Raw genomic sequence first — 24,940 nt, 5'->3', positions numbered from 1 at the left:
ATGAGGACAGCCTGATCCAGGCAGATTTACACATGTACAATATTGCTTCCATTTCTTGATTATGGACTCTCTAACCACTCTCCTTCTTGCACGGGCACTCAATTGATATTGAAAATTGTTTTTTTTTATCCATTTGCTGACTCATTCCTTTCAATAGCCCTTTCTCTTGAGTTGCTTGCAGTGTTCTTTTGTCTTCATAGTGTAATGGTAGCCAGGAATATTGACAGGTGTCTTTATACTACAATCACTTCAGCTACATTCACTTCACTCAGGTGATCCCCAGTTCCCAAATTGTGAAACTAATAACACTAGACGAAAACTTTTTTACTTTCCAAGAGAAGATGTAAATCATGAAGACTGTAGTTGGCTTGAAATGTTTTATGTTTGGCTGGCTTGTATCGAGCAGATTAAACACTTAGACCTATGCAATCTCATATTCTCGTAAAGTTTACTTGGACCAGTTTTCCTATCTTTGGCTAATTTTGAACCAACAAAGAAAAATTGGCTTTTGGATTTATAAACTGGGTCCAGCTTCATTTCCAACTAAGGCATTCTGGCATTTTTTTTTTCTAAAATAAGTGACTTTCCACCAGTACCCATGAATTTATAAATCCTTCTGTATTTTCCTAAATCTAACCTACCTTTTTCTCACTTCCAGGTGTTGCTGCTGTTGTGTATCGCAGACTGGATGGTTCACTCCATGTGGCGGAGTGGCAAAGACCCGGACAGTTTCTCCATTCCTTACCTGACTGCTCTGGGTGACCTGTTAGGCACCGCCCTGCTGGCGCTCAGTTTCCACTTCCTTTGGGTCATAGGAGACCAGGACAGCGACGTGGGCGACTGAACACAAAGGCGTCTGTGGTGGAGGGAACGCCGCTGCTTGCCATCCGGCTTCTCACGCCCTGAAGCATTGTGGGGAATGTGGGTGCTCTCTGTCGCTGGCCAGCACATTCCTCTGCTTCATTTCACTCAAACCACAGGATGGTTTAAAAACTATTTTCTGCTCCTGGCTTTTTTTTACTCACATTATACTCCATAAATTCAGACTGTTCTCAGATTCTGATCTGCATAGTTTGCACCAAAGCACTTCGTAGTCAAACGCTGCTCCTGCTGAGGGGGGCAGCTGAGGGAACCTTGATGCTGTTTGCAAGGTGGTCTACTATGGTCGGAGGTCTTCTACTCAAAATAAGATATCCTTGGGAGGCAGATATTTTGGGGATTTACCACCCCACATATCACAGAGTTTGTTACCAGTCTTATGTATTTCTGTTTTGTATTAGTGAGTCTAACCAGAAGGTTGAAAGGTGGTGGCAAAAAATAAAACTCAACTCTTAAATCACATGTTGAACTGCCATGTTAACATCTCAGAGTTTAAAGGGAATGACTTTCATTTGTATTAATGGTACGAGAAGTCAATAATTCATTCTGTGTTTACTTGTTTTTTAAGTTTTTTAAGTGTCCAAACTTAGATTTCAGTATTTCTTTCCTCTGCAATGATAAGGCTGGACCATCCCGGCTTAGTTTAAACAACGGTGCATGGATGTTAGCTTGTTTTGTGTGTCTGTTTCCTTTAACACGTTGAAAAGTTTTTCATTTCCTTTACCTAACCAGCATTCTGTCACAATTTCAGACCAGGGTTTTCCAACCCAAACATTTGGTGCAATCTAGTTTATTTCATTATTTAACCCAGTGAAAGCAGATAAATTGAGGCAGAGATGCCCCAGTCATGTTTTTTTGCTGCTGATTCCGATCATCTATAGGTGAGATCAGCCATAACCGATCACATTTAGTGTTTTGATATAGCGGTCAGTCTACTTTGCTTTGTAATGTACAGGGGCCTCCTACAGGTGGCAGCATAGCCTGATTAAAGGAGCACAAAGAACATTCATATTCATTCAACATTCTTTACTTCCTCTTTTTAACAGAGCAGTACAAAAAACTCCCAAGGAGCAATGCAACAAGTATCCTACAGTAAGGACAACTGGATTACACACATATACACGTATTTTCAAGTAAAATAAGCTGATAATGATCAGTATTGTATCAATCAGGGCATCTCTAAATCAAAGTAGTTGAATTTCAAACCCCACCAGGTTTTGGCCCAGTTGTAGCACACTGACTGTTCACTAAACCCAATGCTGTGACTGTTTTATGGAGGGTTGTCATGATATTAAGATTATAAACTTCAATTTGATACGACTAAAAATAAAAAAGAAATGGAAACTTGTTTTGATACTACAGCTACAGAAATATACCTTGAAGAAGCATGCCTTTTCCATCCATGTCAGGGCCAAGGAAGTGTACCATGATTGAGCCCAGTAAGGAGCACTCACACTGGTCAAACAAACTGGACTTTGGGGTTCAAACATGCTTCAGCACAGTATGACTGCTTAGTGTGTGTGCCACTATTTCTTTTGACTTTGTGAGAAACGAATCACATCGAAAATACTAAATCGATAAGCAGGAATGCACAGTATTATCGGCATGATATCCCTATTTGCAGACATCAGTTCAGAAACTTTAGCATCATGACGCTAACCAACAGGACAGGAGGGATTGAACTGTGGCTGCTTTGAGAGAGACAAAGTCACAGTCCGCTTCTTTTAATTGTCCAGGACTAAAGGCAAGTGAAATATGGATTAAAACACACCTTCAACAGTTAAAATGTCCTACTGCGCCTTGACCAGGTGACTCCAGCAATTACCTTTATTAGCAATTAGTCTGAACTATAGATATTGGTATCGACTAAAAAGTATTTTTAAATATCGGCATATTGGTTGTCGACAGGAATCCAATATCCCTTCAAAAAAGTAAAAAGCAATCAAATTCATGTGACTAAATGTAGCTTCATGAGCCAGCTCATGACTCCTCAGCTGCATTTTTCCTCTCATAGTTGAAAAATCAACTTGAAAAATGAAAGAAAAAAACAACAACAAAAAAAACACCACTGTAAAAATAACTAATATATTCCAAAGTGAATAGAAGCAGCAGCAGGGTTTAGTGAATTCTATTGCATCAGATCAACCAAACCACAGACATTTACTTGATTTTTTATCACTGTAGCTAATTCTCTTTTCAGTTGTAGCCTTTTTTTATCTTCTGACAGCACTTCAGCTGACACTCATGCAAACTAAGCGTATGTTTTCCATTTCTTCATTCCCTCTTTTTGTTTCTTTATTTGTTGTCTTCAGTGGGAGGTTGGCTGTGTGGGATGTTTGCACGTTAATCACAGTGCATGCCTGCGTATTATTTACACACTTGCACACAATTAATTGGGAGTGTTCATTTCCCCACCGTGCAATTGTCTGCTCCTGTCAGGCTAATATCATCATCAGTGAACACGGATTAATAGATCGATCCACTTTAAGCACCCCGGTTAATAAATGAACCCCTCTGACTCTGGGGGGAAATCATCTCACTTAGAATTAAAATAAAACCTTCTTAATCTGATAATTCAGCATCATGTCGTGTGCTTGTGAATGCAGCCTGTGGCTCTCTAAAACTCCGATATGTGCCTCTTGAGATTGTTAACAAGGTATTCTTCTCTCTAATGCCATGAATGCAACTTTTCTCTCCACAGCATTGTATGTAATACTGTGCAATGATTTCTTTTGTACTCACTCTCTCTTCTATGATGACTATTATTGTATTTTTGAAGAGTTTCATCCAAAAGAGAGATATCCACTGTTTTAATGACGGCCTGAGCTGTCAGAATGAGGAGGACTCAAAGTGGATACACTTCATCTTGGTTTGATTCTCTTTATTTGATTTTCCGGCTCATTTGGGCCATAAACATCTAAATAAATGTCTTTTCTTTTTGAGCGCGTCTCATTTTGGGTTATTTTTGTTGAAGGGTCTGGCTGACAGAAGCCGTCCTCTTATCCACATGGGCGTGCGGCGGCAGTCATTACAGCTCTGAAAGGAAGAGACAGCCACCACACGAGGTCTGAATGCAGCAGATGAAGCCTCAGATATCGAGCCAGGGAGGAAAAAAAACCCAGATGTGATTGAAATGAACAGTAAAAAATCTTCATTTCCCTCTGTTTGCCCAGAATGAGCCCTTAGATTTTATCCACATCCTCTTCGGATGGTCTCCATGACAACAGAGTCAGGCGCTGCTCATCTTTGTTTCTTGACCCTGGCGTTTAGAGAAACATGTTTTTTCTGCACAGATGTCACACGTACGCCCACTTCCCTACAAACAGAAGGCTGTTTTTCCCTGGAAATGCTGCCATAGGGTGTTAGCGTAGTGATTTCACCAGGAAGAACAAACAAAGGCTGCAAGATGAAATATTATACATCTACTCTGTCTTCTCATGCAAACTAGTAGAGGTAGTTTATTTTCAAGTAAAATTACTTCAGCAGTTCTCTGACTATTTTATCTGCGAATGCTGTCTTATATCGTGGTATTACAAAATTTAAAGGAATTGCACATTGAAATGCATATTAAGATGTTCAACTCCCCTCTCCCCCTTAAAAAACCTCTGATACTAAACTCTACTTAAAGGTAGGGAGTGTCTGCCTCCCAAACCCTGTGCCTTTTAAAAGTATTCACCCCCTTGGATGTTTTACCCTTTTATTGATTGTATGAATCAATCATGGCCAATATGATTGGACTTTTTTGACCATTTTTTTTACAAGCCTTCCAGGGCCAGCTTCAAAGAAGCATCCCTACAGCATGATGCTTCCATCACTGTGTTTCACAGTGGAAATGATGTGTTTGTGGTTATGTTCAGTGCTGGTGTCCACCAAAAATAGCATCTTGTCTGATGGCCTAAAAGCACCATCTAGTCTCACCAGATCAAACTTGACCACATGCCTTCTGGGGAACTTTTGTCAGATTTACACATGTGCCATTCCTTAATGTTGAATTGAACTGAACTCCAGGGATGTTCAGCACCTTGGAATTTTTTTTGTATCCATCCCCTGACTTATACTTTTCAATAGCCTTTTCTCTGAGTTGCTTGGAGAGTTCATTTGACTTTATTGTGTAATGGTTGCCAGGAATACTGATTAACCAGTGACTGGACTTTCCAAACACAGGTGTTACGCAGTCACTTGAGACACATTTGCTGCACACAGGTGATGCCAATTTTGCTTTTTGTGAGACTGCCAGCACCAATTTATGACTGGTAGTTTGAGCCATCAGAGACATTGGTTTGCCTTGTGTGTGTCCTAAAACATAGGGCATGTGTTAAACAGTAATGCTAGTGTTGCAAAAAGCCATTTCATGTCAGCCATATTGCTTTTGATGCTACTTATACCAATTTCGCTTTTTGTGAGACTGCCAGCACCAATTTATGACTGGTAGTTTGAGCCATCAGAGACATTGGTTTGCCTTGTGTGTGTCCTAAAACATAGGGCATGTGTTAAACAGTAATGCTAGTGTTGCAAAAAGCCATTTCATGTCAGCCATATTGCTTTTGATGCTACTTATACCAGTTTAGCAATCACCACGTCCCATACGTTTACACCAAGCCAGTTCTAGAAGCGTTCCCGGGCTAGAGCTGGAGCTGCTTCGCAGTTGGTTTAATCCAGAAACCATCAAGGGAACCAGTTTGCATTTTCACTGGATGAAGCTGGCCAGAGATCGACATCATTATGTCACTCTTAATGTCTCTGCATGTCTTCTTTTCTCAGCAACTCTTTAGGTCCATCTAAGCATGCAGACCCTGACAAAACCCTTTGGTTGTGGGTACTGCCAGTGCAAAATATGGTGGCTATGGACACAGGCCCTGAGGCTTAGTGCTAAAATCTATGAAGATGTCAGTGTTCCTTCTGGAAATTGACTTAAAAAAGGATTGACAGCAGGGAGCTGGACTCATGACCCCTAGTACTCCTGATCATCCTAAACAGCCCTTTGTGTCTTATTCAGTTCTGTCATTCCGATGGATTATTAGCAGGACAGCTGCCTTTTTAGATGAACACTGATAGGTTGGCTCATTTGTGAGTGTGAGGAGTCTCTGCAGAGCTGTCACACCGCTGAACATCAAAGTTCCCCTCTGAAGTCTCCTCACAATCGATTCTGTGCCGCTGATAAGGAAACAGAGCTGATAAAGGTGCCTCTTACTGTACCACTCAGCTGGCATGGCAGTGTGGAAATAAGACTTCAAAGTTGGACATTACTAGGTGTGTCTTCATCTCAATCAGAGGAGGCATAAACACGATCAGAAGATGCACGGTCGGTCTTCATTTACAGTCCAGGGTTGTAACACAGATGCATGCTCTTTGGTGAGAAACATTCACAATCACAACTTCGTCAAATGGATTTTCTTTCCTCTAGTGATCAAAGCTAAAGGCAGTTGGTATAGATTATTCATGCTTATGGACTGTCTTACTGGCGGAGAAAATCAGTAGTGTTCTTCAGATGAAGGTCTTTTGAGGCATTGGGAGGTTTGTATCGAATAACAACAGCAGGACTCCTTAAAATACTCATTATCAAAGAAATGAATGGCAGGCATTCAAACGCTGCTCTGTTTTATTATTAAAGACTGAAGCTATGATTAATAGATTTTACCCGTTGTGTGTGCACGTGTTGTGTTTAACAACGCACCTCTGTTAGCGTCTAGACTCTAGACGGCTCATTTTTAACAAGGTCGACGGAGCAGGGCTGATAAATCGAGCTGTGAAGTTTCTTTCGCTCTCCGCGGTGACCCAGACGGGACCAGAGGGGCTGTGAAACCTGACCCCCCTCGCCCTCCTCCGTCAGTCATACGGCCACCCTCGAGGTTATTAGCAGCATGTTAATGTGGAGCCTGCAGACATCGGGGGGGTGCTGAGGAGTCTTGCAGCGTGCTCGTGAATCCCCCAGCAGCTCCCTGGGTGCTCAGGAAAACAATAGATGTTTCATACCTGTAACATAATTGGAAACAGGTTTCTGCAGAGACTCGGGGCCCGTTGATGCTCCGCCCTCAGAGATTTTTGAGTAGTTTCACAAAGAAAGAAGAAAGCTGACCGTAGAGTAAAAAAGAGGAAAGGTAAGGGGGAAACACTAAGAACATACAGTCTCATGTAATGAAAACTAACAGTGCATATGAGGTCACATGGTCCGTATAATGATTATTCACCCCCTTTGATTTTTAACCCTTTTATTGATTTTATAAATCCACCAAGGTCAATATAATTTTGGCTTTTTTTGACAAAACAAATACCAAAAAAACCCCACCTCTTTGATGTGATTGAATCTGATTCTAGTAATAAAACACCTGCATCTGGAAGGTCTAGTCACTGGTTACTCCGTGTTCCTTGCTACCATTACACCATGAAGACAAAAGAACTGTCACAGAAAGAGTTATTTGAAAGCACATGTGCAAACCTGCCTAGATGGGGCCGGTTTTACAAAGAGACGAAAAAAGGGGCCACCAAGACACCTATGACTACTCTGGAAGAGTTACAACTTTCAGCATTTGAGATGGGAGAGACTCTTCATACAACAACTGTTGCTGGTTAATCTTGACCAGATTTCACCAAAAGACTTGTGGGAGAATCCATGGTGAAATGGAAGAAAGTTCTTTAGTTCTGATGAGACCAAACAGGTGCATTTTGGTCATCAGACTAGACGTTACATTTGATGGGCATACCATCCCAGTGATGGTGGCAGCATCATGCTGTAGGGATGCTTCTAAGCAGCTGGCCCTGGAAGGCTTGTAAAGGTAGAGGGTAAAAAGAAGAGTAAAGTCCCTGAGCCCCATCATTTTAGGATGCGATTTTTCGGATAAGGAATCACACAATCAAACCTTGCACACTGGGTCCGTTGCATTTTATTGGTATTTACGGATCATAGAATGTGGCAAATTGTTTCACACTGCAACGTTAAAGGGCAGTGTGAATGAGCCTGTGGCTCTGTCACCCCTATAAAATCCCTCTGGATCCATCCATCCTGACAGAGAGCTCCATCCGGCACAGGCTCGTATGTCACAGCTGTGCAGAGTTAAAGACATGGAGAGCAACTTTTGAGTCAGTCTTAGTTAGGTGGCTGTGAGTACAAACGTATGCATTTATCTGTTATATTTCCATGCTTGATATCCACATAATACACAGGCATATAACAGTGTTTAAAGAGAGGTTTTGGTGCAAGAGAGAGATAGAGAGATAAGGGAGGGGGAGCGAGCAAGTAAGGCTGAGAGAAGGAAGCAGCAGGTGCTGATTTAAATCATCAATTCCCCTTCAAAATGACTTGAACTGAAGCAAAGATTCGTATAAAACTAACCATGGCGGACAAAATTTTTGATGTCAGTGTGCAAAAATAACTAGAACAACATGAGAGATTTTATTTTTAACATGCTCAAAATTTAGACGACAAAAACAAACTCGGTGTGCAAAGGCCTTAAGACCCGAAGCATACAGTGAGAGCTAAATTAAATTATTAAAGAGTGATACTGATTTGTCTTTAGTCACATTTGTTGACTGAGTAATGACTAACTAAGCTTCTGTGTTCCCAAACAGAAGTTAGAGAGAAAGAACATTTTCTGAAATTCTTCCTGTTGGATTCATCGAGTTCTCATGTTGTTCTGCTTTGTTCTCTGTCTTCTTCAAAGTGATGTTACTCACCCAGACAGCATCATGCTCTCTTAAATGTCATTTCTTAGAAAAAGCAGAGACAGCTGGAAGGCGGCCTGGATGTGACACCATGACCTCGCCCCCCCCTCACGGCGTCCTCTGTCTTTTACTCTGACAGTAACTGTACTTTGGACAAGTGAAGATCGATAGCACTGTTACCGAGGACGGATGACTCAGCCCAAAGTGGGTGCTCCGAGTTCTCGGAGTGAAACGCCGGTCGATTCGTCTTTATTTAGGCTGTTATCAATCTCATTTGGCACCAAACCCAAACAGACCCAGCAGGAGGAGTGTGACAGCTTTAACTCCACGGGGAGATTCACAGCTGCATGTGTGACACCCGTGAGCGCTCCAGACGAACTAATTACCCGTCACCGGAGAGGGACACAGAGCGAGGACACACTTCAGGCTGAGAGAGAGAGTTAACTCTGATCTAACGTCATCACTCCACTCCGGAGGAAACAGAGAGAACGTGTCCTTCAGCCTCCATCCGACTATGACTGGGTCAAAGGAAAACATGTCAGTGCTGATGCATCATCACATCTGCAAAGTGTCACTGCTTTTAAACCCCTTCAACTAACACTTCTTGACACAACACAAACATCTATGAGACAAGAAAGTGTAGATTTAAAGTTGGAGGTTAGCAAAGACATGGTGCATCCTAAGTTTGAGCAATGATTAGCTTTTATTTAAAACCTATGTGCCTATTATTACAGATTACAGCAACCAAAAATGGGGATCCCCAAGTGCTGTAAATGTGGCTTAAGTGATTGAAGCATAAAGACTGTAAAACAGTAGTCAGTATACCCTTGCTACCATTACACCATGAAGACAAAAGAACACTCCATCCAACTCAGAGGACAGGTTATTGAAAAGTATATACCTTGATCAGGCCATCCTTATAAACTATGACCAAATGGCACATAGAAGACTCAATGGTCAAGTGGAAGACAGTTGGAAGACAGCCCCAAAATGTTTTTTTTTTCTGGCAATCAGAGAAGATGCTGTGTTTGACAGACACCAAACACTTCACATTTCCACAAACACACCATCTCCAGTGTGAAGTATGGTGGTGGCGGCATCATCCTGTGGGGATGCTTCTCAGCAGCCAGCCATGAAAGGCTTGTAATGAATGCGGCAAAATATAGGAAAATTCTGTCAGACAATCTTATTCCAGAGAAACACGGCTTTGGAAAAGATTTATTTTCCTTTCAGACAATGACCCCAAGCATACAAAGAAATAGAAAATAAGTCTTCTGTTTGCACCTGGCGTATGTGCTTGCTCGTTTATGTGTTAACAAGATCTCTTTTATTCCTTACATGCCAGTTTAGATAGGTTTGTAAGGATCCACACTTAGGCTGGTGAAGATGATTTTAGCCCCACTTCTGGGCCTGATTTGTCCCCATTCCAAAGACTGGGGGGCATGGACTGATTTTAGGCTTGGCTTTTCTTGAGGCTTTTCAGCAGATTGCTGTTTACCACAAGTCTGCTTGATGCCTCTCCCTGCTAAAGGGAGGGTTTTTCTTGCCACTGTACATTTGTAAATTGTTGCTTAGTGCTGAGCTCATGGTGGGTTTAAGTAGGTCTTCATAGACGATACAACAAAGACCCAAACAGCTGTACACAAGACGGGGCTAACTGGCTTCTTTTTAGTTGAAGGCTGGTTGTGTGAACCAGAGCTGTTGATTTGTAGGTACTTCTAGTGAAAGAACTGTACCCTGCTGCCAATTTTATATCGTCCTGGAAGCAGGCAACTAAAGCTCTCTGTTGAAGGTTATTGGGCTGTTAGATTGACTTTGAAACTACTATTTTAAGGTGGAAAAGTTATGGGAATGTTGTTTTAAGATGGCTATCTAGATAAAGTTTTTAAGTTGTCTGACTTTTCAGTTTGAATCGCCCTGCCTTATTACATCAGTACCCTTCAAATTGTATTTTTGTACACTTAGCCAAGTCAAGGCCAAAGGTATAATGATTTGGATTGTCTGTCCATTTGTCTACACGCCCATTCGGGCCATTCTTATAAAAAGCAAAATTTCAAGAATACTTAGAAGGATTGTCTTCGAACTTTGCACAAATATCCAGTTGTGATTTTGGGATTCATGGGTCGAAGGAAATCAGGTTTATCCCTTGTTTACAAGATACCCGTGAAAGGAAATCAGGTTAGAAAATATTCTGTGAATGAAGTTCTTATTTCTCCATGTAAATTCTTAGTTTGAATACCTAATTTGCCTGAAAGTTTTATTTTGATGATGATGAATCCAGAGTGCATTATTTTCCAGCAGCAGCAGAGGAAAATAAAAAGTAGTTATTAAAGAGAAAACAACAGTTAAGTCAAACTTTGATCCCTCACCTCCTGTACCTCCATCCATACATCATCTGAAGTGCAGATATCCTGAAAGATAGGAAGATTCTCCATCTGTCGGTCCACAGCCTGTGGTGTCTTTATCTCGGCCTGGAGCTGAAAACGATGTCGGTGCAGACAGCTCATCAGAATGAGTGGCATATACGGAGCAGCCTGAAGGTGAAACACTGCATATTATAGCTGGTAGAGTAATTATTCATGCTGCATATGTAGCTGCCCACCCTCATATCCCGTCTGTCAAACAGCATGTAATGGTGGAGCTGCTGCCGGGGGATTCTGTCAGGAGTTTTAATACATGGGCAGCACGGAGCCATAAAAGCAGAACCAGCCCAACAAACCACTTCTACAACCATCAATAACCGTGTTATTCCAATATGTGAGCTCTCCTGACTGGAAGGTAAATGCAATTTCCTAAACCCCATGGAGGAATTGTTTTATTGCCTCTCTCCTTTAGGGAAGTTAGAGGTCACCCTCAGACAAGTGCACGGGTCTGTGAAGAATCATCGACTCTACAGAAACATGAGCGCCAACTGGGCTGTATGAGATGGTTTTATGAACTTTATTCAACCCAACTTTTTCTCGTTTACTGGGGTCAGAATTTTTCTCTATTGCCCATGCATTATTAGTGAATATAGCCCCATGGCAACATGGCTCTGTATGTGGAAATCTCCACACTGTCATCAACTGTCTAAGCAAACCAGCTATCATGAGACTTCTACTAACTAGCCTCTGCACCAACAATAGCCACGTTACAACTGGGAAATCTTGGACACAGCCTCTATCACATTAGGTTCTTGCCATAAACATTATTCGCACAGGGTTAGTATTACCTGGGGACCTCTGTGCCCACTAAAATATGGTTGGTGACTGTCCTGGGACAGACCTGGGACAGACATGGTCATTTCACACCTGATTGAAAACATTGATGTCCTGTGTGATTATTACAAATTACCTCAGGTCCCTAGGTAATACTAATCCTGTGCGAATAGGGCCATAGACATGAGGCGGGACTGGGTAAGACCTACATGCATGAAAATCGGTACAAATATGTATCATGATGAGAAGAAATATAAAGTCTCTTGAGACCATCCCCTGAAATGTACAGGAAACACACAACAAACAAATTTAGGTAGATTTTTTTTTTTTTAATGAAATGTTGGTGTGTTGGCCAATGGACAGCTTGCACATTTTATCATTCTACTCTGGGGGATTTCATCCGATTGACTCCAGATTTCTTTGGCTCATTCTAAGCAAGTTGCAGATCAAAAGTTATCAAAAGCTTGAGTTTTGGCCCTAGGAGTTGGAAAACATTTTTCTGCTTTTTTGTAGTCATCAGCAAAATTCTCAAGGATGATCACACATTGATCCTGAATACATTCATGCATTTATGTCATTACTTTGTTACAGCACCCCCTTTTGCCAACTGAACATTCCCTGCCTCATTTTTCCAAGTACATTTTCAGCCCCATTCAAACTATTCTTATGATTTTTGGTCTGCATATGGGTCATGAGACCTGCAAAAAAGCCAGTTGCACCCATGCCCAAATTAAAACAGGAAGTCCACCAGCTTCATGTCAATTTCAAAATGAGGTATTTTTGATGGTTTCAAATGACTTTAACCTGTTTTAACTTTTGTAAAAATTATTCGGTGTTCTTCAGCAGTTTCTTTCAAGACAACGGTATCACACTGAACACATACACATAAAAATATCTCTTCACAGCGCCCCCTACTGGTAACATGAGGTAACCCAAATGGGTAATTTGTCTATTTGTCTAATTGAAACTATCTTAGATTTTGAATTAAAGTCCTCATAATTGTCCACATGTTTCATTAAAGGACACCTCACTGATAATGGTGAGCATTTTGATGTCTTGTCAGTTTGACAGGACGTTGGTATAGCTCTCATATGACATGCTCGATTTCATTCATATTTCACATGTATGATCAAGGTCTACCAATTCACACATTCAGAGGTTAATTTGTTTCATTTTGTTGTTGCGCCACCTACAATTAGAGGCCAGTGTTTTGTCATACTGCCACCTAGTGTTGTCAGACAGTACTACCTTGTATACAAAGTGTAACATGCTCTTTTTTGGCTAATGGATGTTGAGATTGGGCTCTGAAAGAAAAAAAAAACAAGAAACAATGACTGGACGACAGAAACTTTTAATAAATGTCATATTTGCAATGATTTCAAAACAAACCAAATCAACAAACCAAATCAACACTTTTCAAGTGTCATTATATTAACAGGCCAAATACTTGCAGGGAGTTACTTGAGTCATGATGAGTCAGTCTTTTGTTCTTGTGTGATCATAAATATTCATCAGCATCAGTGTTAATTCTTCTTCTTTGACTCTTCCTGTTGGACAGTTGGTACAAAAAGTTCATTTTGTACCCTTCAGCTCTCTCCTGTTCCCTAAAAGGTCAGCTCTGTCTGCACATCACAGCTGGCACAGGGTGAACTTTAAAAGCAGCTTCTACGGTGTGAGAGCATTTATTGATTGATCTGGGATTGTTTGTGATGATATTTTGCTGGTATATGAGCTGAAACATTGAGCAGTCATGCTTCTGTTTGGTGTGATTACTCATGGACACTTCACTGTAGATAAATGGCTGGACCGTTTCCTCTCTTTAAAAGCTTGGTCCTTTTCACTTCTATAAATTCTCCCTTCTGATGACAGGTGACATTTTTTTATGGCTGCATTAACCCTCATGGCGTTAAATCGCTGCAATGTGAGCAGAGCAATCCGCCTCCATTCTGTTCATTTACCCTTAAACTCTAAATGTCACATTTGCATAAATCAGCAGGTGATTTATCATCATATCAGGTTATCCATTCAATTTGGGTGTCCTGCCAACACTTTTCATCTTTATGGATGAAAAATCGACTAACCATGCATAATGTTTTGGAGTAAAATTCTCCTGAACAATGGTGCACTGACAGATATTTATCGCTGACCAGTCTGCAGCAGCATGGAAAGAAGAGCTTTGGAACAGCAAGTCTTTGCTGCAGCTGACCTAAGGTGAAAGATAAAAAAATATCGACCATTTGACAAGCTCCACACATGTCACCGTAAGTAGATTAGACTACATATCTTGTCCTCAAGCTCAATCCCATATGAAACAATTAAAAACACCCCTTTACATTTGATGTATCCAATTTCTTATAAACTTGGTGTAGCAACAAAAAGTTGACTTAAAATGCAAAACAGTGGGGAATTGTCAGGGCCCTAATGAAAATAGTTAACTATCAGAATTTTGCATCATTGCTGTTGCTGGGCAGAATAACCTTCAATTTTCACATACTCAAACACTTCTGGAACATTGGGTGTATGTTGAAAAATGAATCCTTCAGAGGTTTCTGTCTTACACAGACTCTGTAACGACTTGGCTGCTGCTTCGTCTGTCCTCCAGTATTCCTGTATTGGTATTCATGGCTACCATTACACCTCAAAGACAAAAGATCACTTCAAGCAACTCAGAGAAAAGTTTGTTGAAAAGTATAAGTCTGTAACCTTGCAAAGCAGATGGATACGCCCCTTTCCTTGTTTTTCACTGGCGAATCCAACTTGCAAAGCTCCCATCTGAACTGTTTGGGCCCGGTTAGAAAGTGACAGGACCAATCAGCTAGGAGGGGCAGTACTTTCAGGCCGACAGAGTCGTGACGTAAACAAGCAGCAGCAAGAGCTGGTGCAGTTATGGAGGAAGAGATTAGCGTGGATGCTGCTAAAGCGCCAGTTTTATCAGAACTTGACGACATTTATCCATTAACAGAAGAACAAAGAACAGCAGTGAGTTGTTTTCTTTTCAAAAACGACAAAAGCCGAGTACTTACATGTCTATAGTCGCCATGTTTCGTGTTATTCCTCAGTAGCTGCGCATGCGCAGCTTGCTAGCGCCTACGTCACGTGCATTATTGCTCTGATTGGCCCGTAGAGATGTGACTGACAGAACGTTCACCCAATCACACTCTAAGGATTTTTCAAAGCCTCTGCCTTTTCTCAAACGTTTCCTATTGAAGCTTTTCCAGATGGATGTGTGAAACAAATCTATCTGGCGTGTCAGGTTAATAAGTCTGGGGATGGATAGGAAAAGATAACCAAGGCACTGAACATACCCTGGAGTTTACTTAAATCCATCATCAAGAAATGGAAGGAATATGGCACATGTGTAAATCTGCCTATATCAGACTGTCCTCACAAAGTGAGAGACACTGTTGAAGAAAATTCATTTTAAATCAAATCAGGACAAGAGGTCTTTAAAAGGCATATTGGAGACTCCATGGTATAGTGGAAAAAAGCTCTTTGGCATGATGGCACTACACATCACCACAAACACACCATCCCCACTGTGAAACACAGAGGTGGCAGCAACATGTTGTGGGATGCCTCTCAGCAGCTAGTCTTGGAAGGGTAAAATTGACTGGGAAAATATAGGAAAAATCCTAGAAGACAATCTTCTTCCATCTGCAAGAGAACTACGGCTTAATAGATGAATTGTTAGCCCTCTATTTTCCTGTAAGTCATCTTAAAAAATTCCCATGCTGGCAGTGCTTTGTCAACATTACATTATGTTAACGTTAGTAGCAGAAGAAAAGCAAGGTCATGATTTAGATGTTATAGCTCCTTAACATGATCAGAATATTACTTATTCTCAGTGTTGAATATTTATTCCTACCTTTGAGCAAGTGCAAGTTTTCTTTGTTAGTGTTGATGGGTTGAAATGCCAGCGTAGTCGTCCACATTGTCACACCTTCAGGTGATACCCCAAGCATATCTGTTAACACATTGAAGTAACCACATAATCTTCACAATTTCACTTTGATGTGCTTAAAAGACATGGCCCGGATAGAAGATTGCCTTATCAGAAGTAGTCAAGAAACAGCTGCTGTGAGAGCAGTCCCTCTCTTTGGCTCAATCAAGCAATAAAAGGTCCGTTTTGAATGCTGACCTTTGGCGTTTTCTTCACAAGCTTGCTCACTCCAGTCATGGGAAACTGAAATCAGAAATCTGATGTGATAAAGAGGCATGAAAACCATCTTATCACGTTCATTTTCTGCAGAGCGCCTCTTCAGGTTTCACACCCGTGGTGAAATTCTTCTTCTCGGTCAGGAGGAATTATCTTCATCCCTGAATACTGGGTCTAATGTCTGCTTGAGAACATGGAAACAAGGGATAAGTCATGCTGGAAAATCAGACCTTATCTGACCTTCACAGTGTGTTATATCCAGGTTTAGGGCTGACACCTTGGCTCTGTTTTCATCCAAACATGAATGAAGATTTCAAGCATTGGCAGAGAAACTGTGAATGGAGAGTGAACAGAAATAATCGCAGGTATGCTTGATATTCTAGTAAATCTAAAATCGATTACTTTTACATCTTGCTATATCACCTTTACTGACATAGTTTGACTGTTGGACTCTGGGAATCATCCTGGTTTTAGTTTTTTCCCATGGATTCCTCGACAGGTGGACAGGAAGAGACACATCGAACCGTCAATTTTTCAATAAATGAATGACCTGTGCTTCTCAGCGGAAACTTCTTGGAGGTATTATTGAGAACTACTCAGTTTTTATCTTTGCAGCCATTCCTGGGGGATTCAGAGACCTTTCCTGCCCAGACTGGATGCACAATTCGTGACTCATACCTACTGATGTCCATTTTCAGCAATGTTCCCTTCTCTCATAAGCAGGTGTTTGTATTTCACATGGAAGCGTACAAACGCCTCTGTTTGTCCCTGTTCATACTGTACATTTGCTGATTGTTTTAAGCTAAAGTACCCACTGCAAGAAAATCACGGGAATTTTGTGCCTGATTACCCTCTTACAACCAATTGATATTATCATTATTATTATATAAAGAATTATTATTCTAATTATAAAATAGCTAGATAAGATTAATAAATAATGGTGCACTTCCCTGGACAAAAGGAACAACAACCAAAAAGGACTTTGATTAAACAGCAGTCACACTAATGTTTATGTATGGAGAAGGTACTGTACTGGACATAAATGGACACAGCAAAGCAAATCAAAAGTATATAAGCAGAGATGAGACAGCAAAAGCAGCTTTCAATAAATGCTATGAAACACTTCCCTCTGCTAATTCTGCCTGGATCAAAGCCTCTTAATTGTGATGTGAGTCTGATGTACAACTAGATCCAGGCGTGTTCCTTCCATGGTTCCAGCAAGTTAAAAGTCTTGTGGGGTCAAGGTTCGGCTTTAAAATGAGAGCAGGGCTCATACCATCCTTTTGAGGGGATAGACTAGTTGTGTGTCCTTCAGGTACTGGTGGGTTTTCTGCAGCACTCCTTTCCAGATGATATCAAAGGAAGGAAACTTGTCTGTCACACTGTCTTTTATTACCCATTGACCCCCTACAGAGTCTCCTTAGGTCTCCTCCCATCAGAGAGGAGAATGTGTCCTGCTGCAAGGACTCCTGGATAAGTAAGAAAATGCAGCATTCAATGAATGCACATGAAATGCTTCCTACAGCCTAGTGCTACCCAGATCAAAGTCTCTTACTTCTAACCGTGGTGTGTGATTTGAGTCTTATGTCAAAGCAGATCGAGAAGTGAGCAGCAATCAGTCCATCAATGTTCCTTCCACCGTTCCAGCAAGTTAAAGGTCTTGCTTATTGGCAATGGCTTGATTATCTGGTAGCCTGATGGATAATCCTGCCAGATTTTCCTGTGGTGTAAGGTGTGGTAGGAGTCTCCCTGAGCTGCTAAGAAGATGATCATAAATATTAAATATTTAAAAAGCCACTGCTCCTTGAAATAATGTTTGGCTTTTGTCCTATTAAATATATGTAAATCCTACATCTGTTACTGCTGACATGAAGCTAATATGACACAGATCAAAGGTCATCTTTTGGTTCCTCTCTCCTTTGTCGCCTGTTCTTGGCTGGAAGATGGAGCTTCTGTTCTCTTTTTTCCCTCTACCCTGAAGCACACTCACAGAATCACGGATTTCTGTTGGCTTCCCTCTAATGACAGGGTGTGTAGCTGCCGAGGGTAGGAAGGGCAATGTGTATTTCAGAGATGAGACCACAAGGTCAGCCAGGAGGAGGAGCGCTGCCAAGCGTCTACGAGTGTGTGAGTGTGTGGTTTGGGACGGGGTGGAGTGGTGGGTGGAAGAAAGGTTAGGGCAGGTGGTTGCACTCAGTAGCTCATCCAAACATCGACAGCATGCTCTCTGTTATTTCAGAGTGTTGTTTACAGCTGTGTTTGGATGGAGCTGCATCAGTGTTATTATACACCAATATATAAAATGTCGTCACAGCTTTTATTTTAGGCCCAGCTGTACACTGCTTTCATTTCAGCCACAGTAATCCCAGAGCGGGAGAAGTGGGTGGTGGTCGAGGGTCTAAAACAAGCCTGGACTTATAACTGCTTTAATATGTGATGATTGAAGCACACCCTGATTTAAAAAAAAAGAAAAAGGGGTGCAGAAAATGCCAGATTTTGCTGACAATTTTGGCCGAAATCTGTCACTTGTTGATGTTTTGTATCAGTAAGTTAAATAAATTGGATTACGCAGGCCTAATGACAATGATATTATGATGATTATTTTTAACTACAACAGCTGTTGCTTTGACTAAAACTTGTCAGGCCACTATGTCAGATGTAGTCAGTCTGACTTTAGTGACTGATCTGCTCAAGAGATGCTCCCTGGGTTAGTCAAGCAGCATGTTTTGACTTTTCAGAGAGTGCATAGCTAGAAACCCCCATATGGATGTATACGTTAATGACAACGTGTACTGAATACAACAAAGTTAGTTCAAAAGTAATACATAGTAGCTCGATCTCAATATGGGTGCAACAAGTTTCATGTTATAAAGGAGGAGGCTGGGGTGGAGGAGGTTAAGCTTTGCCAAAGGTAGCAGCATTAATGAGAGCAGGGATTAGTACTTCACAGTTAGATACACTACTGTGTTTAGAGAATGTGATTGGCTGTGGGAGCTGGGAGGCAAAAATAGGAATCATCTGGCTGTCAGTTGATCATGGCTCAGCATATGACTATTGTGTCCTAAATGAACTAATACTGAGATTCATTAAAGCAATACTGTGGCTATTTTTTCATACCCCAGGATACAATATTACCATATTACTTTGGCACTTAAGTGCTACAATATGAAGATTTTTTGGACCACAAAGTCTTTTCTCTAAACTGCAAATAGGTGTAAACATACAAAACTGTTTACTCCATGTGATCCTAAACTACAAAGCATCTTCATTTCAAAATGTCTTTTGGGAATGAACAGCACAAACAGGGCATGGCTGTTGACCACAGTAATGTCCAGGTAATGTCAGAAAGTTTTTAAAGGGAACTGCTTATTGCCAGCTTCACAATGAGATAGACTGTGCTGTTGTGAACAATTTTCACTCTAGAACAGCGTAAGGCACATGAAATGCAGCTTTCAACTAAACGAACTGCCAAAATGATAATTGTTGTGTATAAGTAGGGTCTCATATAAAGCCTTCAACTGAAGACAGCATATTAGCACCTTGTTATGTGGTGATGCTGTGAAATTGAACTGAATAAAGTGTCAAATTACAACAAAAGATATTTAAAAGTTAATTGGCATTATTTTTTTTTCTTAGTGAACACATAAACTCTAACTTAAGAGTTATAAAATACAGCAAAGGTGGCTTTTGAGAGAGGTGAATGAGATGGATTACATCTCTTTTACAAGGCCTGCTTCCACAACTGCTCTCCAGCTGATACAACAAAATCTGCAAAGGGCAAAACCAGATTTTTTATGTGTAATAATCTTGTAAAAAGGAGTGTATAAAAGATTGCATTTTTTTGGGCTTTTCTAGGAAAGGACAGTGGATAAAAATAGAAAACAAAGGATATGGAGAGTGGGGAATGGCTTGCAGGACAGGAACGTATGACCAGATTTGAACCCAGATTGTTGACTTCAAGGACAACAACCTCTGCAACACGACCAGAGTGCTGTCATTGGTTAATGTCAATAACAGAGCAAATAACAGAGCAAATGAAGTTAAGTTGATGATAAATATCCATTCTAAATCTATAAGCTTATTCAAAGGCTTGAGTTGTTATAGAATATCTCTTCAGTAAATCTCTAAAAGGATGTCTCTCACCTACATCACACCTCAAGCCTTGAGCACATTTCCCTCCTCTTCCATTTTCTCTCTATGTTGTAAACTGCACAATAATACCTAAAATATCATGAAAAAGCCTTTAAAATACCCAACAGAAGAATGTGGAAACCCCTCAGGAGCTGATTGTAAAGCAGGAAGGGCTGAGACTTGGCCTGCAGTCTCTCCACTATGACACAGTCAGTGTTTGGAGGTTGCAGAAGGTCGGTCAGTGGGTTGTTTATTCAACGCACTACGTTGGGATCTGTTTTGATCACACATGAGAGCATTCAGACTCTGCCTTTCTCATTTTTTTTCAGGTTTTTTCATGTGGTAGATTTTGGACCCGGGGTTTTTTTCTCGAGGGTGGGACACTTTAAAGGAACCACTGAGCACAGCGGAGCTCCGTGTTGGCGTAATGAGAGAGCTGGTGGTCTCTGCTGAGAGGCCGCGCAGGCTCTGAAGCGGGCTGAGACGTAGGCTCAGATACAAACACAGCGGCTGCACATTTAATGAGCTCTGGATTACAGCGAGCAGGTGCATCAGAGGCACGAGATATAAAGAGCTACTGAGGGATACGAGTCCTTCTAAATCAACCCTACAGTGACACAGCTGGGTCATTATAAAACTTCAAGAAAACAGAAAACTTCATCTTCACTCATGATGTTGTCTAAGGTTTTTTTTTTTTGATGCCTCCATGTTTAAGATAACCAAGGCTGATGGGGCTGAGTTAATAACTGCAACTTAACAAGGGAAAAAAGGAATAACAAGGACTGACTAACTGCTAACTAGCCAAGGCAACAAGGAACTACTTTAAGTGCTTCTCAACCAGGGATCAAATGAATAACTCAATGCTTCTTAACCAGGGAAACAACCAGTAATTAACTGCTTGTTAACCATGGAAGGAATGATAAAATGCAGCTTGTTAACTGCTAGTTAACTAGGTTTAAGTTGAGTAACTAACTGCTAGTTAATCAAGAATGAATTTAATAAATAACTGGTAGTTAGCTAGCTAAGAAATTAGTAACTAACTATCCTTTTACCAGGGAGGGAGTAACGAACAAACTGCTAGTTAACCAGGGATGAATTGAGTAGATAACTGGTAGTTAGCTAGCTAAGAAATTAGTAACTAACTGTTCTTTTACCAGGGAGGGAGTAACGAACGAACTAGTAGTTGGCTAGCCAAAAAATTAGCAAATAACTGGTAGTTAGCTAGCTAAGAAATTAGTAACTAACTATTCTTTTACTAGGGAGGGAGTAACGAAAAAACTGCTAATCAATCAGGAATGAAATGAGTAAATAACTGGTAGTTAGCTAGCTAAGAAATTAGTAACTAACTATTCTTTTACTAGGGAGGGAGTAACGAAAAAACTGCTAATCAATCAGGAATGAAATGAGTAAATAACTGGTAGTTAGCTAGCCAAGAAATTAGTAACTAATTATTCTTTTACCAGGGAGGAAGTAATGAACAAACTGCTAGTTAACCAGGGTTGAAATGAGGAAATAACTCCAAATTAACTAGGAACAAAATGAGTAGCTAACTGCTAATCAATCAGGAATGAAATGAGTAAATAACTGGTATTTAGCTAGCTAAGAAATTATTAAGTAACTGTTAATTTACCAGAGAAGGAGTGAGTACCCCGCGACCCCAAGCGGGATGAGCCGTAAAATGGATGGATGGAGGATTGAGTAACTAAATACTTGTTATCAAGGGATGAAATTAGAAAAAAAAAACTGCCAGTTAACTAGGAACGATGAATAACTAACTGTTCGCTAACCAGGGACAAAATGAGTAAATAACTTTTAACCCAGGTAACAAATGCTGCTATTTCATAAGGTAACAAGCAAGTAACTGCTAATTTACTTGGTAACAAATAAGCCACTTACTGCTAGTTAACCGGGAGACAAGTGGGTTGCTAGTTAACAGGAAATGAGCAAGTTACTAGCTGCTAATAACCCTAGTAACAAATGAGTTATTAACTGCTAATTGACCAGGTAGGATGAATTTTTAACTGGCAGTTAACCAGGTAATAAACAAGATACAAACTTCTACTTGAACAGGTTATAAATAGGTTACAAACTGCTGTGCAAGTTACTACTACCTGCCAATTAGGTAAAACATGAGTCACTTACTGTTAGGGTAACAGGTAACAGTAACTAACAGATATTTAACAGATAACAAATAGATGACTAACTGCTAGTTGACCAGGTAACGAATAGATAATCAAATGCTAGTTAACCTCAAACAAATGAATAACTGCTAGATAACCTAGGAAACAATTAAGTAACCTACTGCTGATTAACCAGGGAACAAATGAGTTCCTTACTGCTTGTGAACAGGGAACAAGCAATTACCTGCTTATTTAACTGTAACCCTGGTAACAAATGAATTACCAGCTGCAACCAGGTAACAATAAGTTACTAACTAATATTTAACAAGTAAAAAATAGTTAACTAAATGCTAGTTAACCAGGTAACGAGTAACTAACTGCTAATTAACATGTAACAAAAAAGATTACTTAATTTTAGTAAACAGGTAACATACGAGTTACAGACTAATCTAGTGTAGACCAAACTGCTAGTGAATCACTAGCTAACAAGTAGATTGTTTGTACTGTATCTTCTTGTCACATATTATAGATTAACCTCTTATTTTCAATGAATGGTCTTACCAGGTAATTACTCAGTACTGAACCATTACTTAACTAGCAGTAAGTCCCTCATTTGTTACCCAGTAATCATGCGGTTTCTGGTGTTTCTTGCTGCTAATGTTATCATTCTGAATATGCATTTGGTCAGTGCAAACACCTGTATGGATGTTATCACATCTACTGGCAAATGCACAACATTTTGCCTGTATTATTTCCTTCACAAATCCTGTGTCAAATGAATGCACTGCTGTGCTCCCTCATAAATCTATCCATCCATTATCTTACCACTTATCCTGTTTGGGGCCTCATCCAATCCCAGCTGTCATTCAGGAAGAGGTGGAGGTACATCCAGGACAGGTCGCCAGTCAATCACAGGAAATAGAGAGAGACAACCGGTCACAGTCCCATTCCCATCACAGTTTAGAGTTGCCTGTTCACCTAACAAGCATGTCTTTGCTCTGTGGGAGGAAGTCAAAGAACCATGTGCATGGGAGAACATGCTAACTCCAGATAAAAAGATGTCTGTGTGAGCAGGAGATCAAACCAGGAGCATTCAATGCATGTCCATGCAGCTTTCTTTAAATATGTAAAATACTGTAAAATGTAACAACCCTTACCAGATTATAGACTATATATTTCCTGCCTCTATTCAATGTAAATTTAATGTTTTCGTAACATAGTCACCTGTCAGATATAATTATAAACATACAAGTGACCAAGTTTTCACTTTACTACTCATTATTCAGTTAATTATAGAGGATTTATTGCCAAGGGAGCAATGAAGAGTGAATGACACTTCCTGTGTTCCCTGAGCTCTTAAAGTTAATTTCAATTAGGAAAGAAGTGGAAGTGTGCAGCTGTTTCACTTTATTAGATCAGGAGACCCTGTCAGTTACCATCATTTATGCGGGTTAGACTCAGTAAATAGCAGCCGTTCAAAAATGCTCCTCCTGGGAGCCGTAGAGTAGGCACTGACTGGTGATAATGGTACGATGTGATGATAGCAGAGACATAAACACAGACATAAAACAGAAGATGCTGAGCATTACACCAACTGGAACCAAATGGCCGCTGTATACAGTTGGAAACCTTCTGGGTCTGAAACTTACAGTGAAATAATTTCTGGCTCTACTGTCTGACAAGCTCTTTTAGTTCTGAAACAATGCTGCTTTTAATTTAAAGTAATAAATTAAAGTAATGCTATCCAAGTTTGCATGGCCAAGAAAGAAGAACACGTTTAAGAAGCTGTTGGAATGTGCTTCAATTATATTTATCTACGATTATGAGTTCATTTTATGTCAACTTAAGGGAATAAATGTAAGCATTTCTTGCCTATTTCAGCGGCAGATTCACTCATTACTAATAACATTGGTAACCAGTTTAGAGTGAAGTATAGTTTCATTCCATGGCCTGAAATTTTTTGAAGTGAAAGATGAAATATAACCAAGATAATAAACATTTCATAGCAGCTGAAACATCTTACATCAGGTAAAATACTAAACAGCAGATGAAATCTTTTTACAGCTGAAATGTTTTGTAACTGTCAGAATATTCTGCAGCAGGAAAAAATATTTTGCAGTAGCTGAAACATTTGGTAACGGCTGAAAATCTTTCAGCTGTCAAAATATCTCAAAGCAGGTGAAAGATTTCACAACAGGTGAACAATTTCACAGAAGCAAAAATATCTTGCAGCAGGTAAAATCTGAAGCAGTAGCCAAGTTTTATGCAAAAAACAAAATATTTTTCTTTGGCACAATATTTTGCAGCAGTCAAAACATTTCACAGCAGTTGAAAAACTTTGCAACAGCTAAAATTTTGCAGCAGTCTAAAAATCTTGTAGCAGCCGGTGAAACATCTCACAGCAAAGAAAAAAAAAAAATGTTGGAGTGGGATTTATATTACACAGCAGCTGAAACATTAAGCAACAGCTAGAATATTTTTCAGCAGCTAAAACATTTAACAAATGCAAAAAATATTTGAAGTAAGAGAAATATTTCAGTATATCTCAAATATCTTGCTGTAGCAGAAATATTTTGCAGCAGTATTTTTGCAGCAGTTGAAATATTTTGCAGTAGCTGAAATATTTTGCAGAAGTTGAAACATTTTGCAGCAGTATAAAGATTTTGCAGCAGATGAAATATTTTGCTGCAGATGAAATATTTTGCTGCAGTTTAAATCAGGCGGTAACTTCTGGTCCCAAAAAATTGCAATACAGTGAGTGTACAGTGAGTGTCTTGAGGCTGGCTGCAGGAACACAG

General features: G+C 40.2%; 1 protein-coding gene across 1 annotated transcript in view; it reads left to right on the top strand.

Annotated features, from left to right (window-relative positions):
• slc41a2b (solute carrier family 41 member 2b) overlaps window positions 1-3,821 on the top strand; it is a 71,728-nt gene extending 67,907 nt beyond the window's left edge. Inside the window, exon 11 of the mRNA XM_041780740.1 lies at window positions 659-3,821. Within this exon, the coding sequence (XP_041636674.1) occupies window positions 659-844 (186 nt within the window). The 3' untranslated portion in view covers window positions 845-3,821. The remainder of the gene's footprint in view (window positions 1-658) is intronic.
• Window positions 3,822-24,940: the final 21,119 nt, after the last annotated feature.

The sequence above is a fragment of the Cheilinus undulatus genome, linkage group 23 (assembly GCF_018320785.1).
Source record: "Cheilinus undulatus linkage group 23, ASM1832078v1, whole genome shotgun sequence".
NCBI lineage: Eukaryota > Metazoa > Chordata > Actinopteri > Labriformes > Labridae > Cheilinus > Cheilinus undulatus.
The sequence above is the reverse complement of the archived record's forward strand: the minus strand, read 5'-3'. Positions and strand labels throughout refer to the sequence as shown.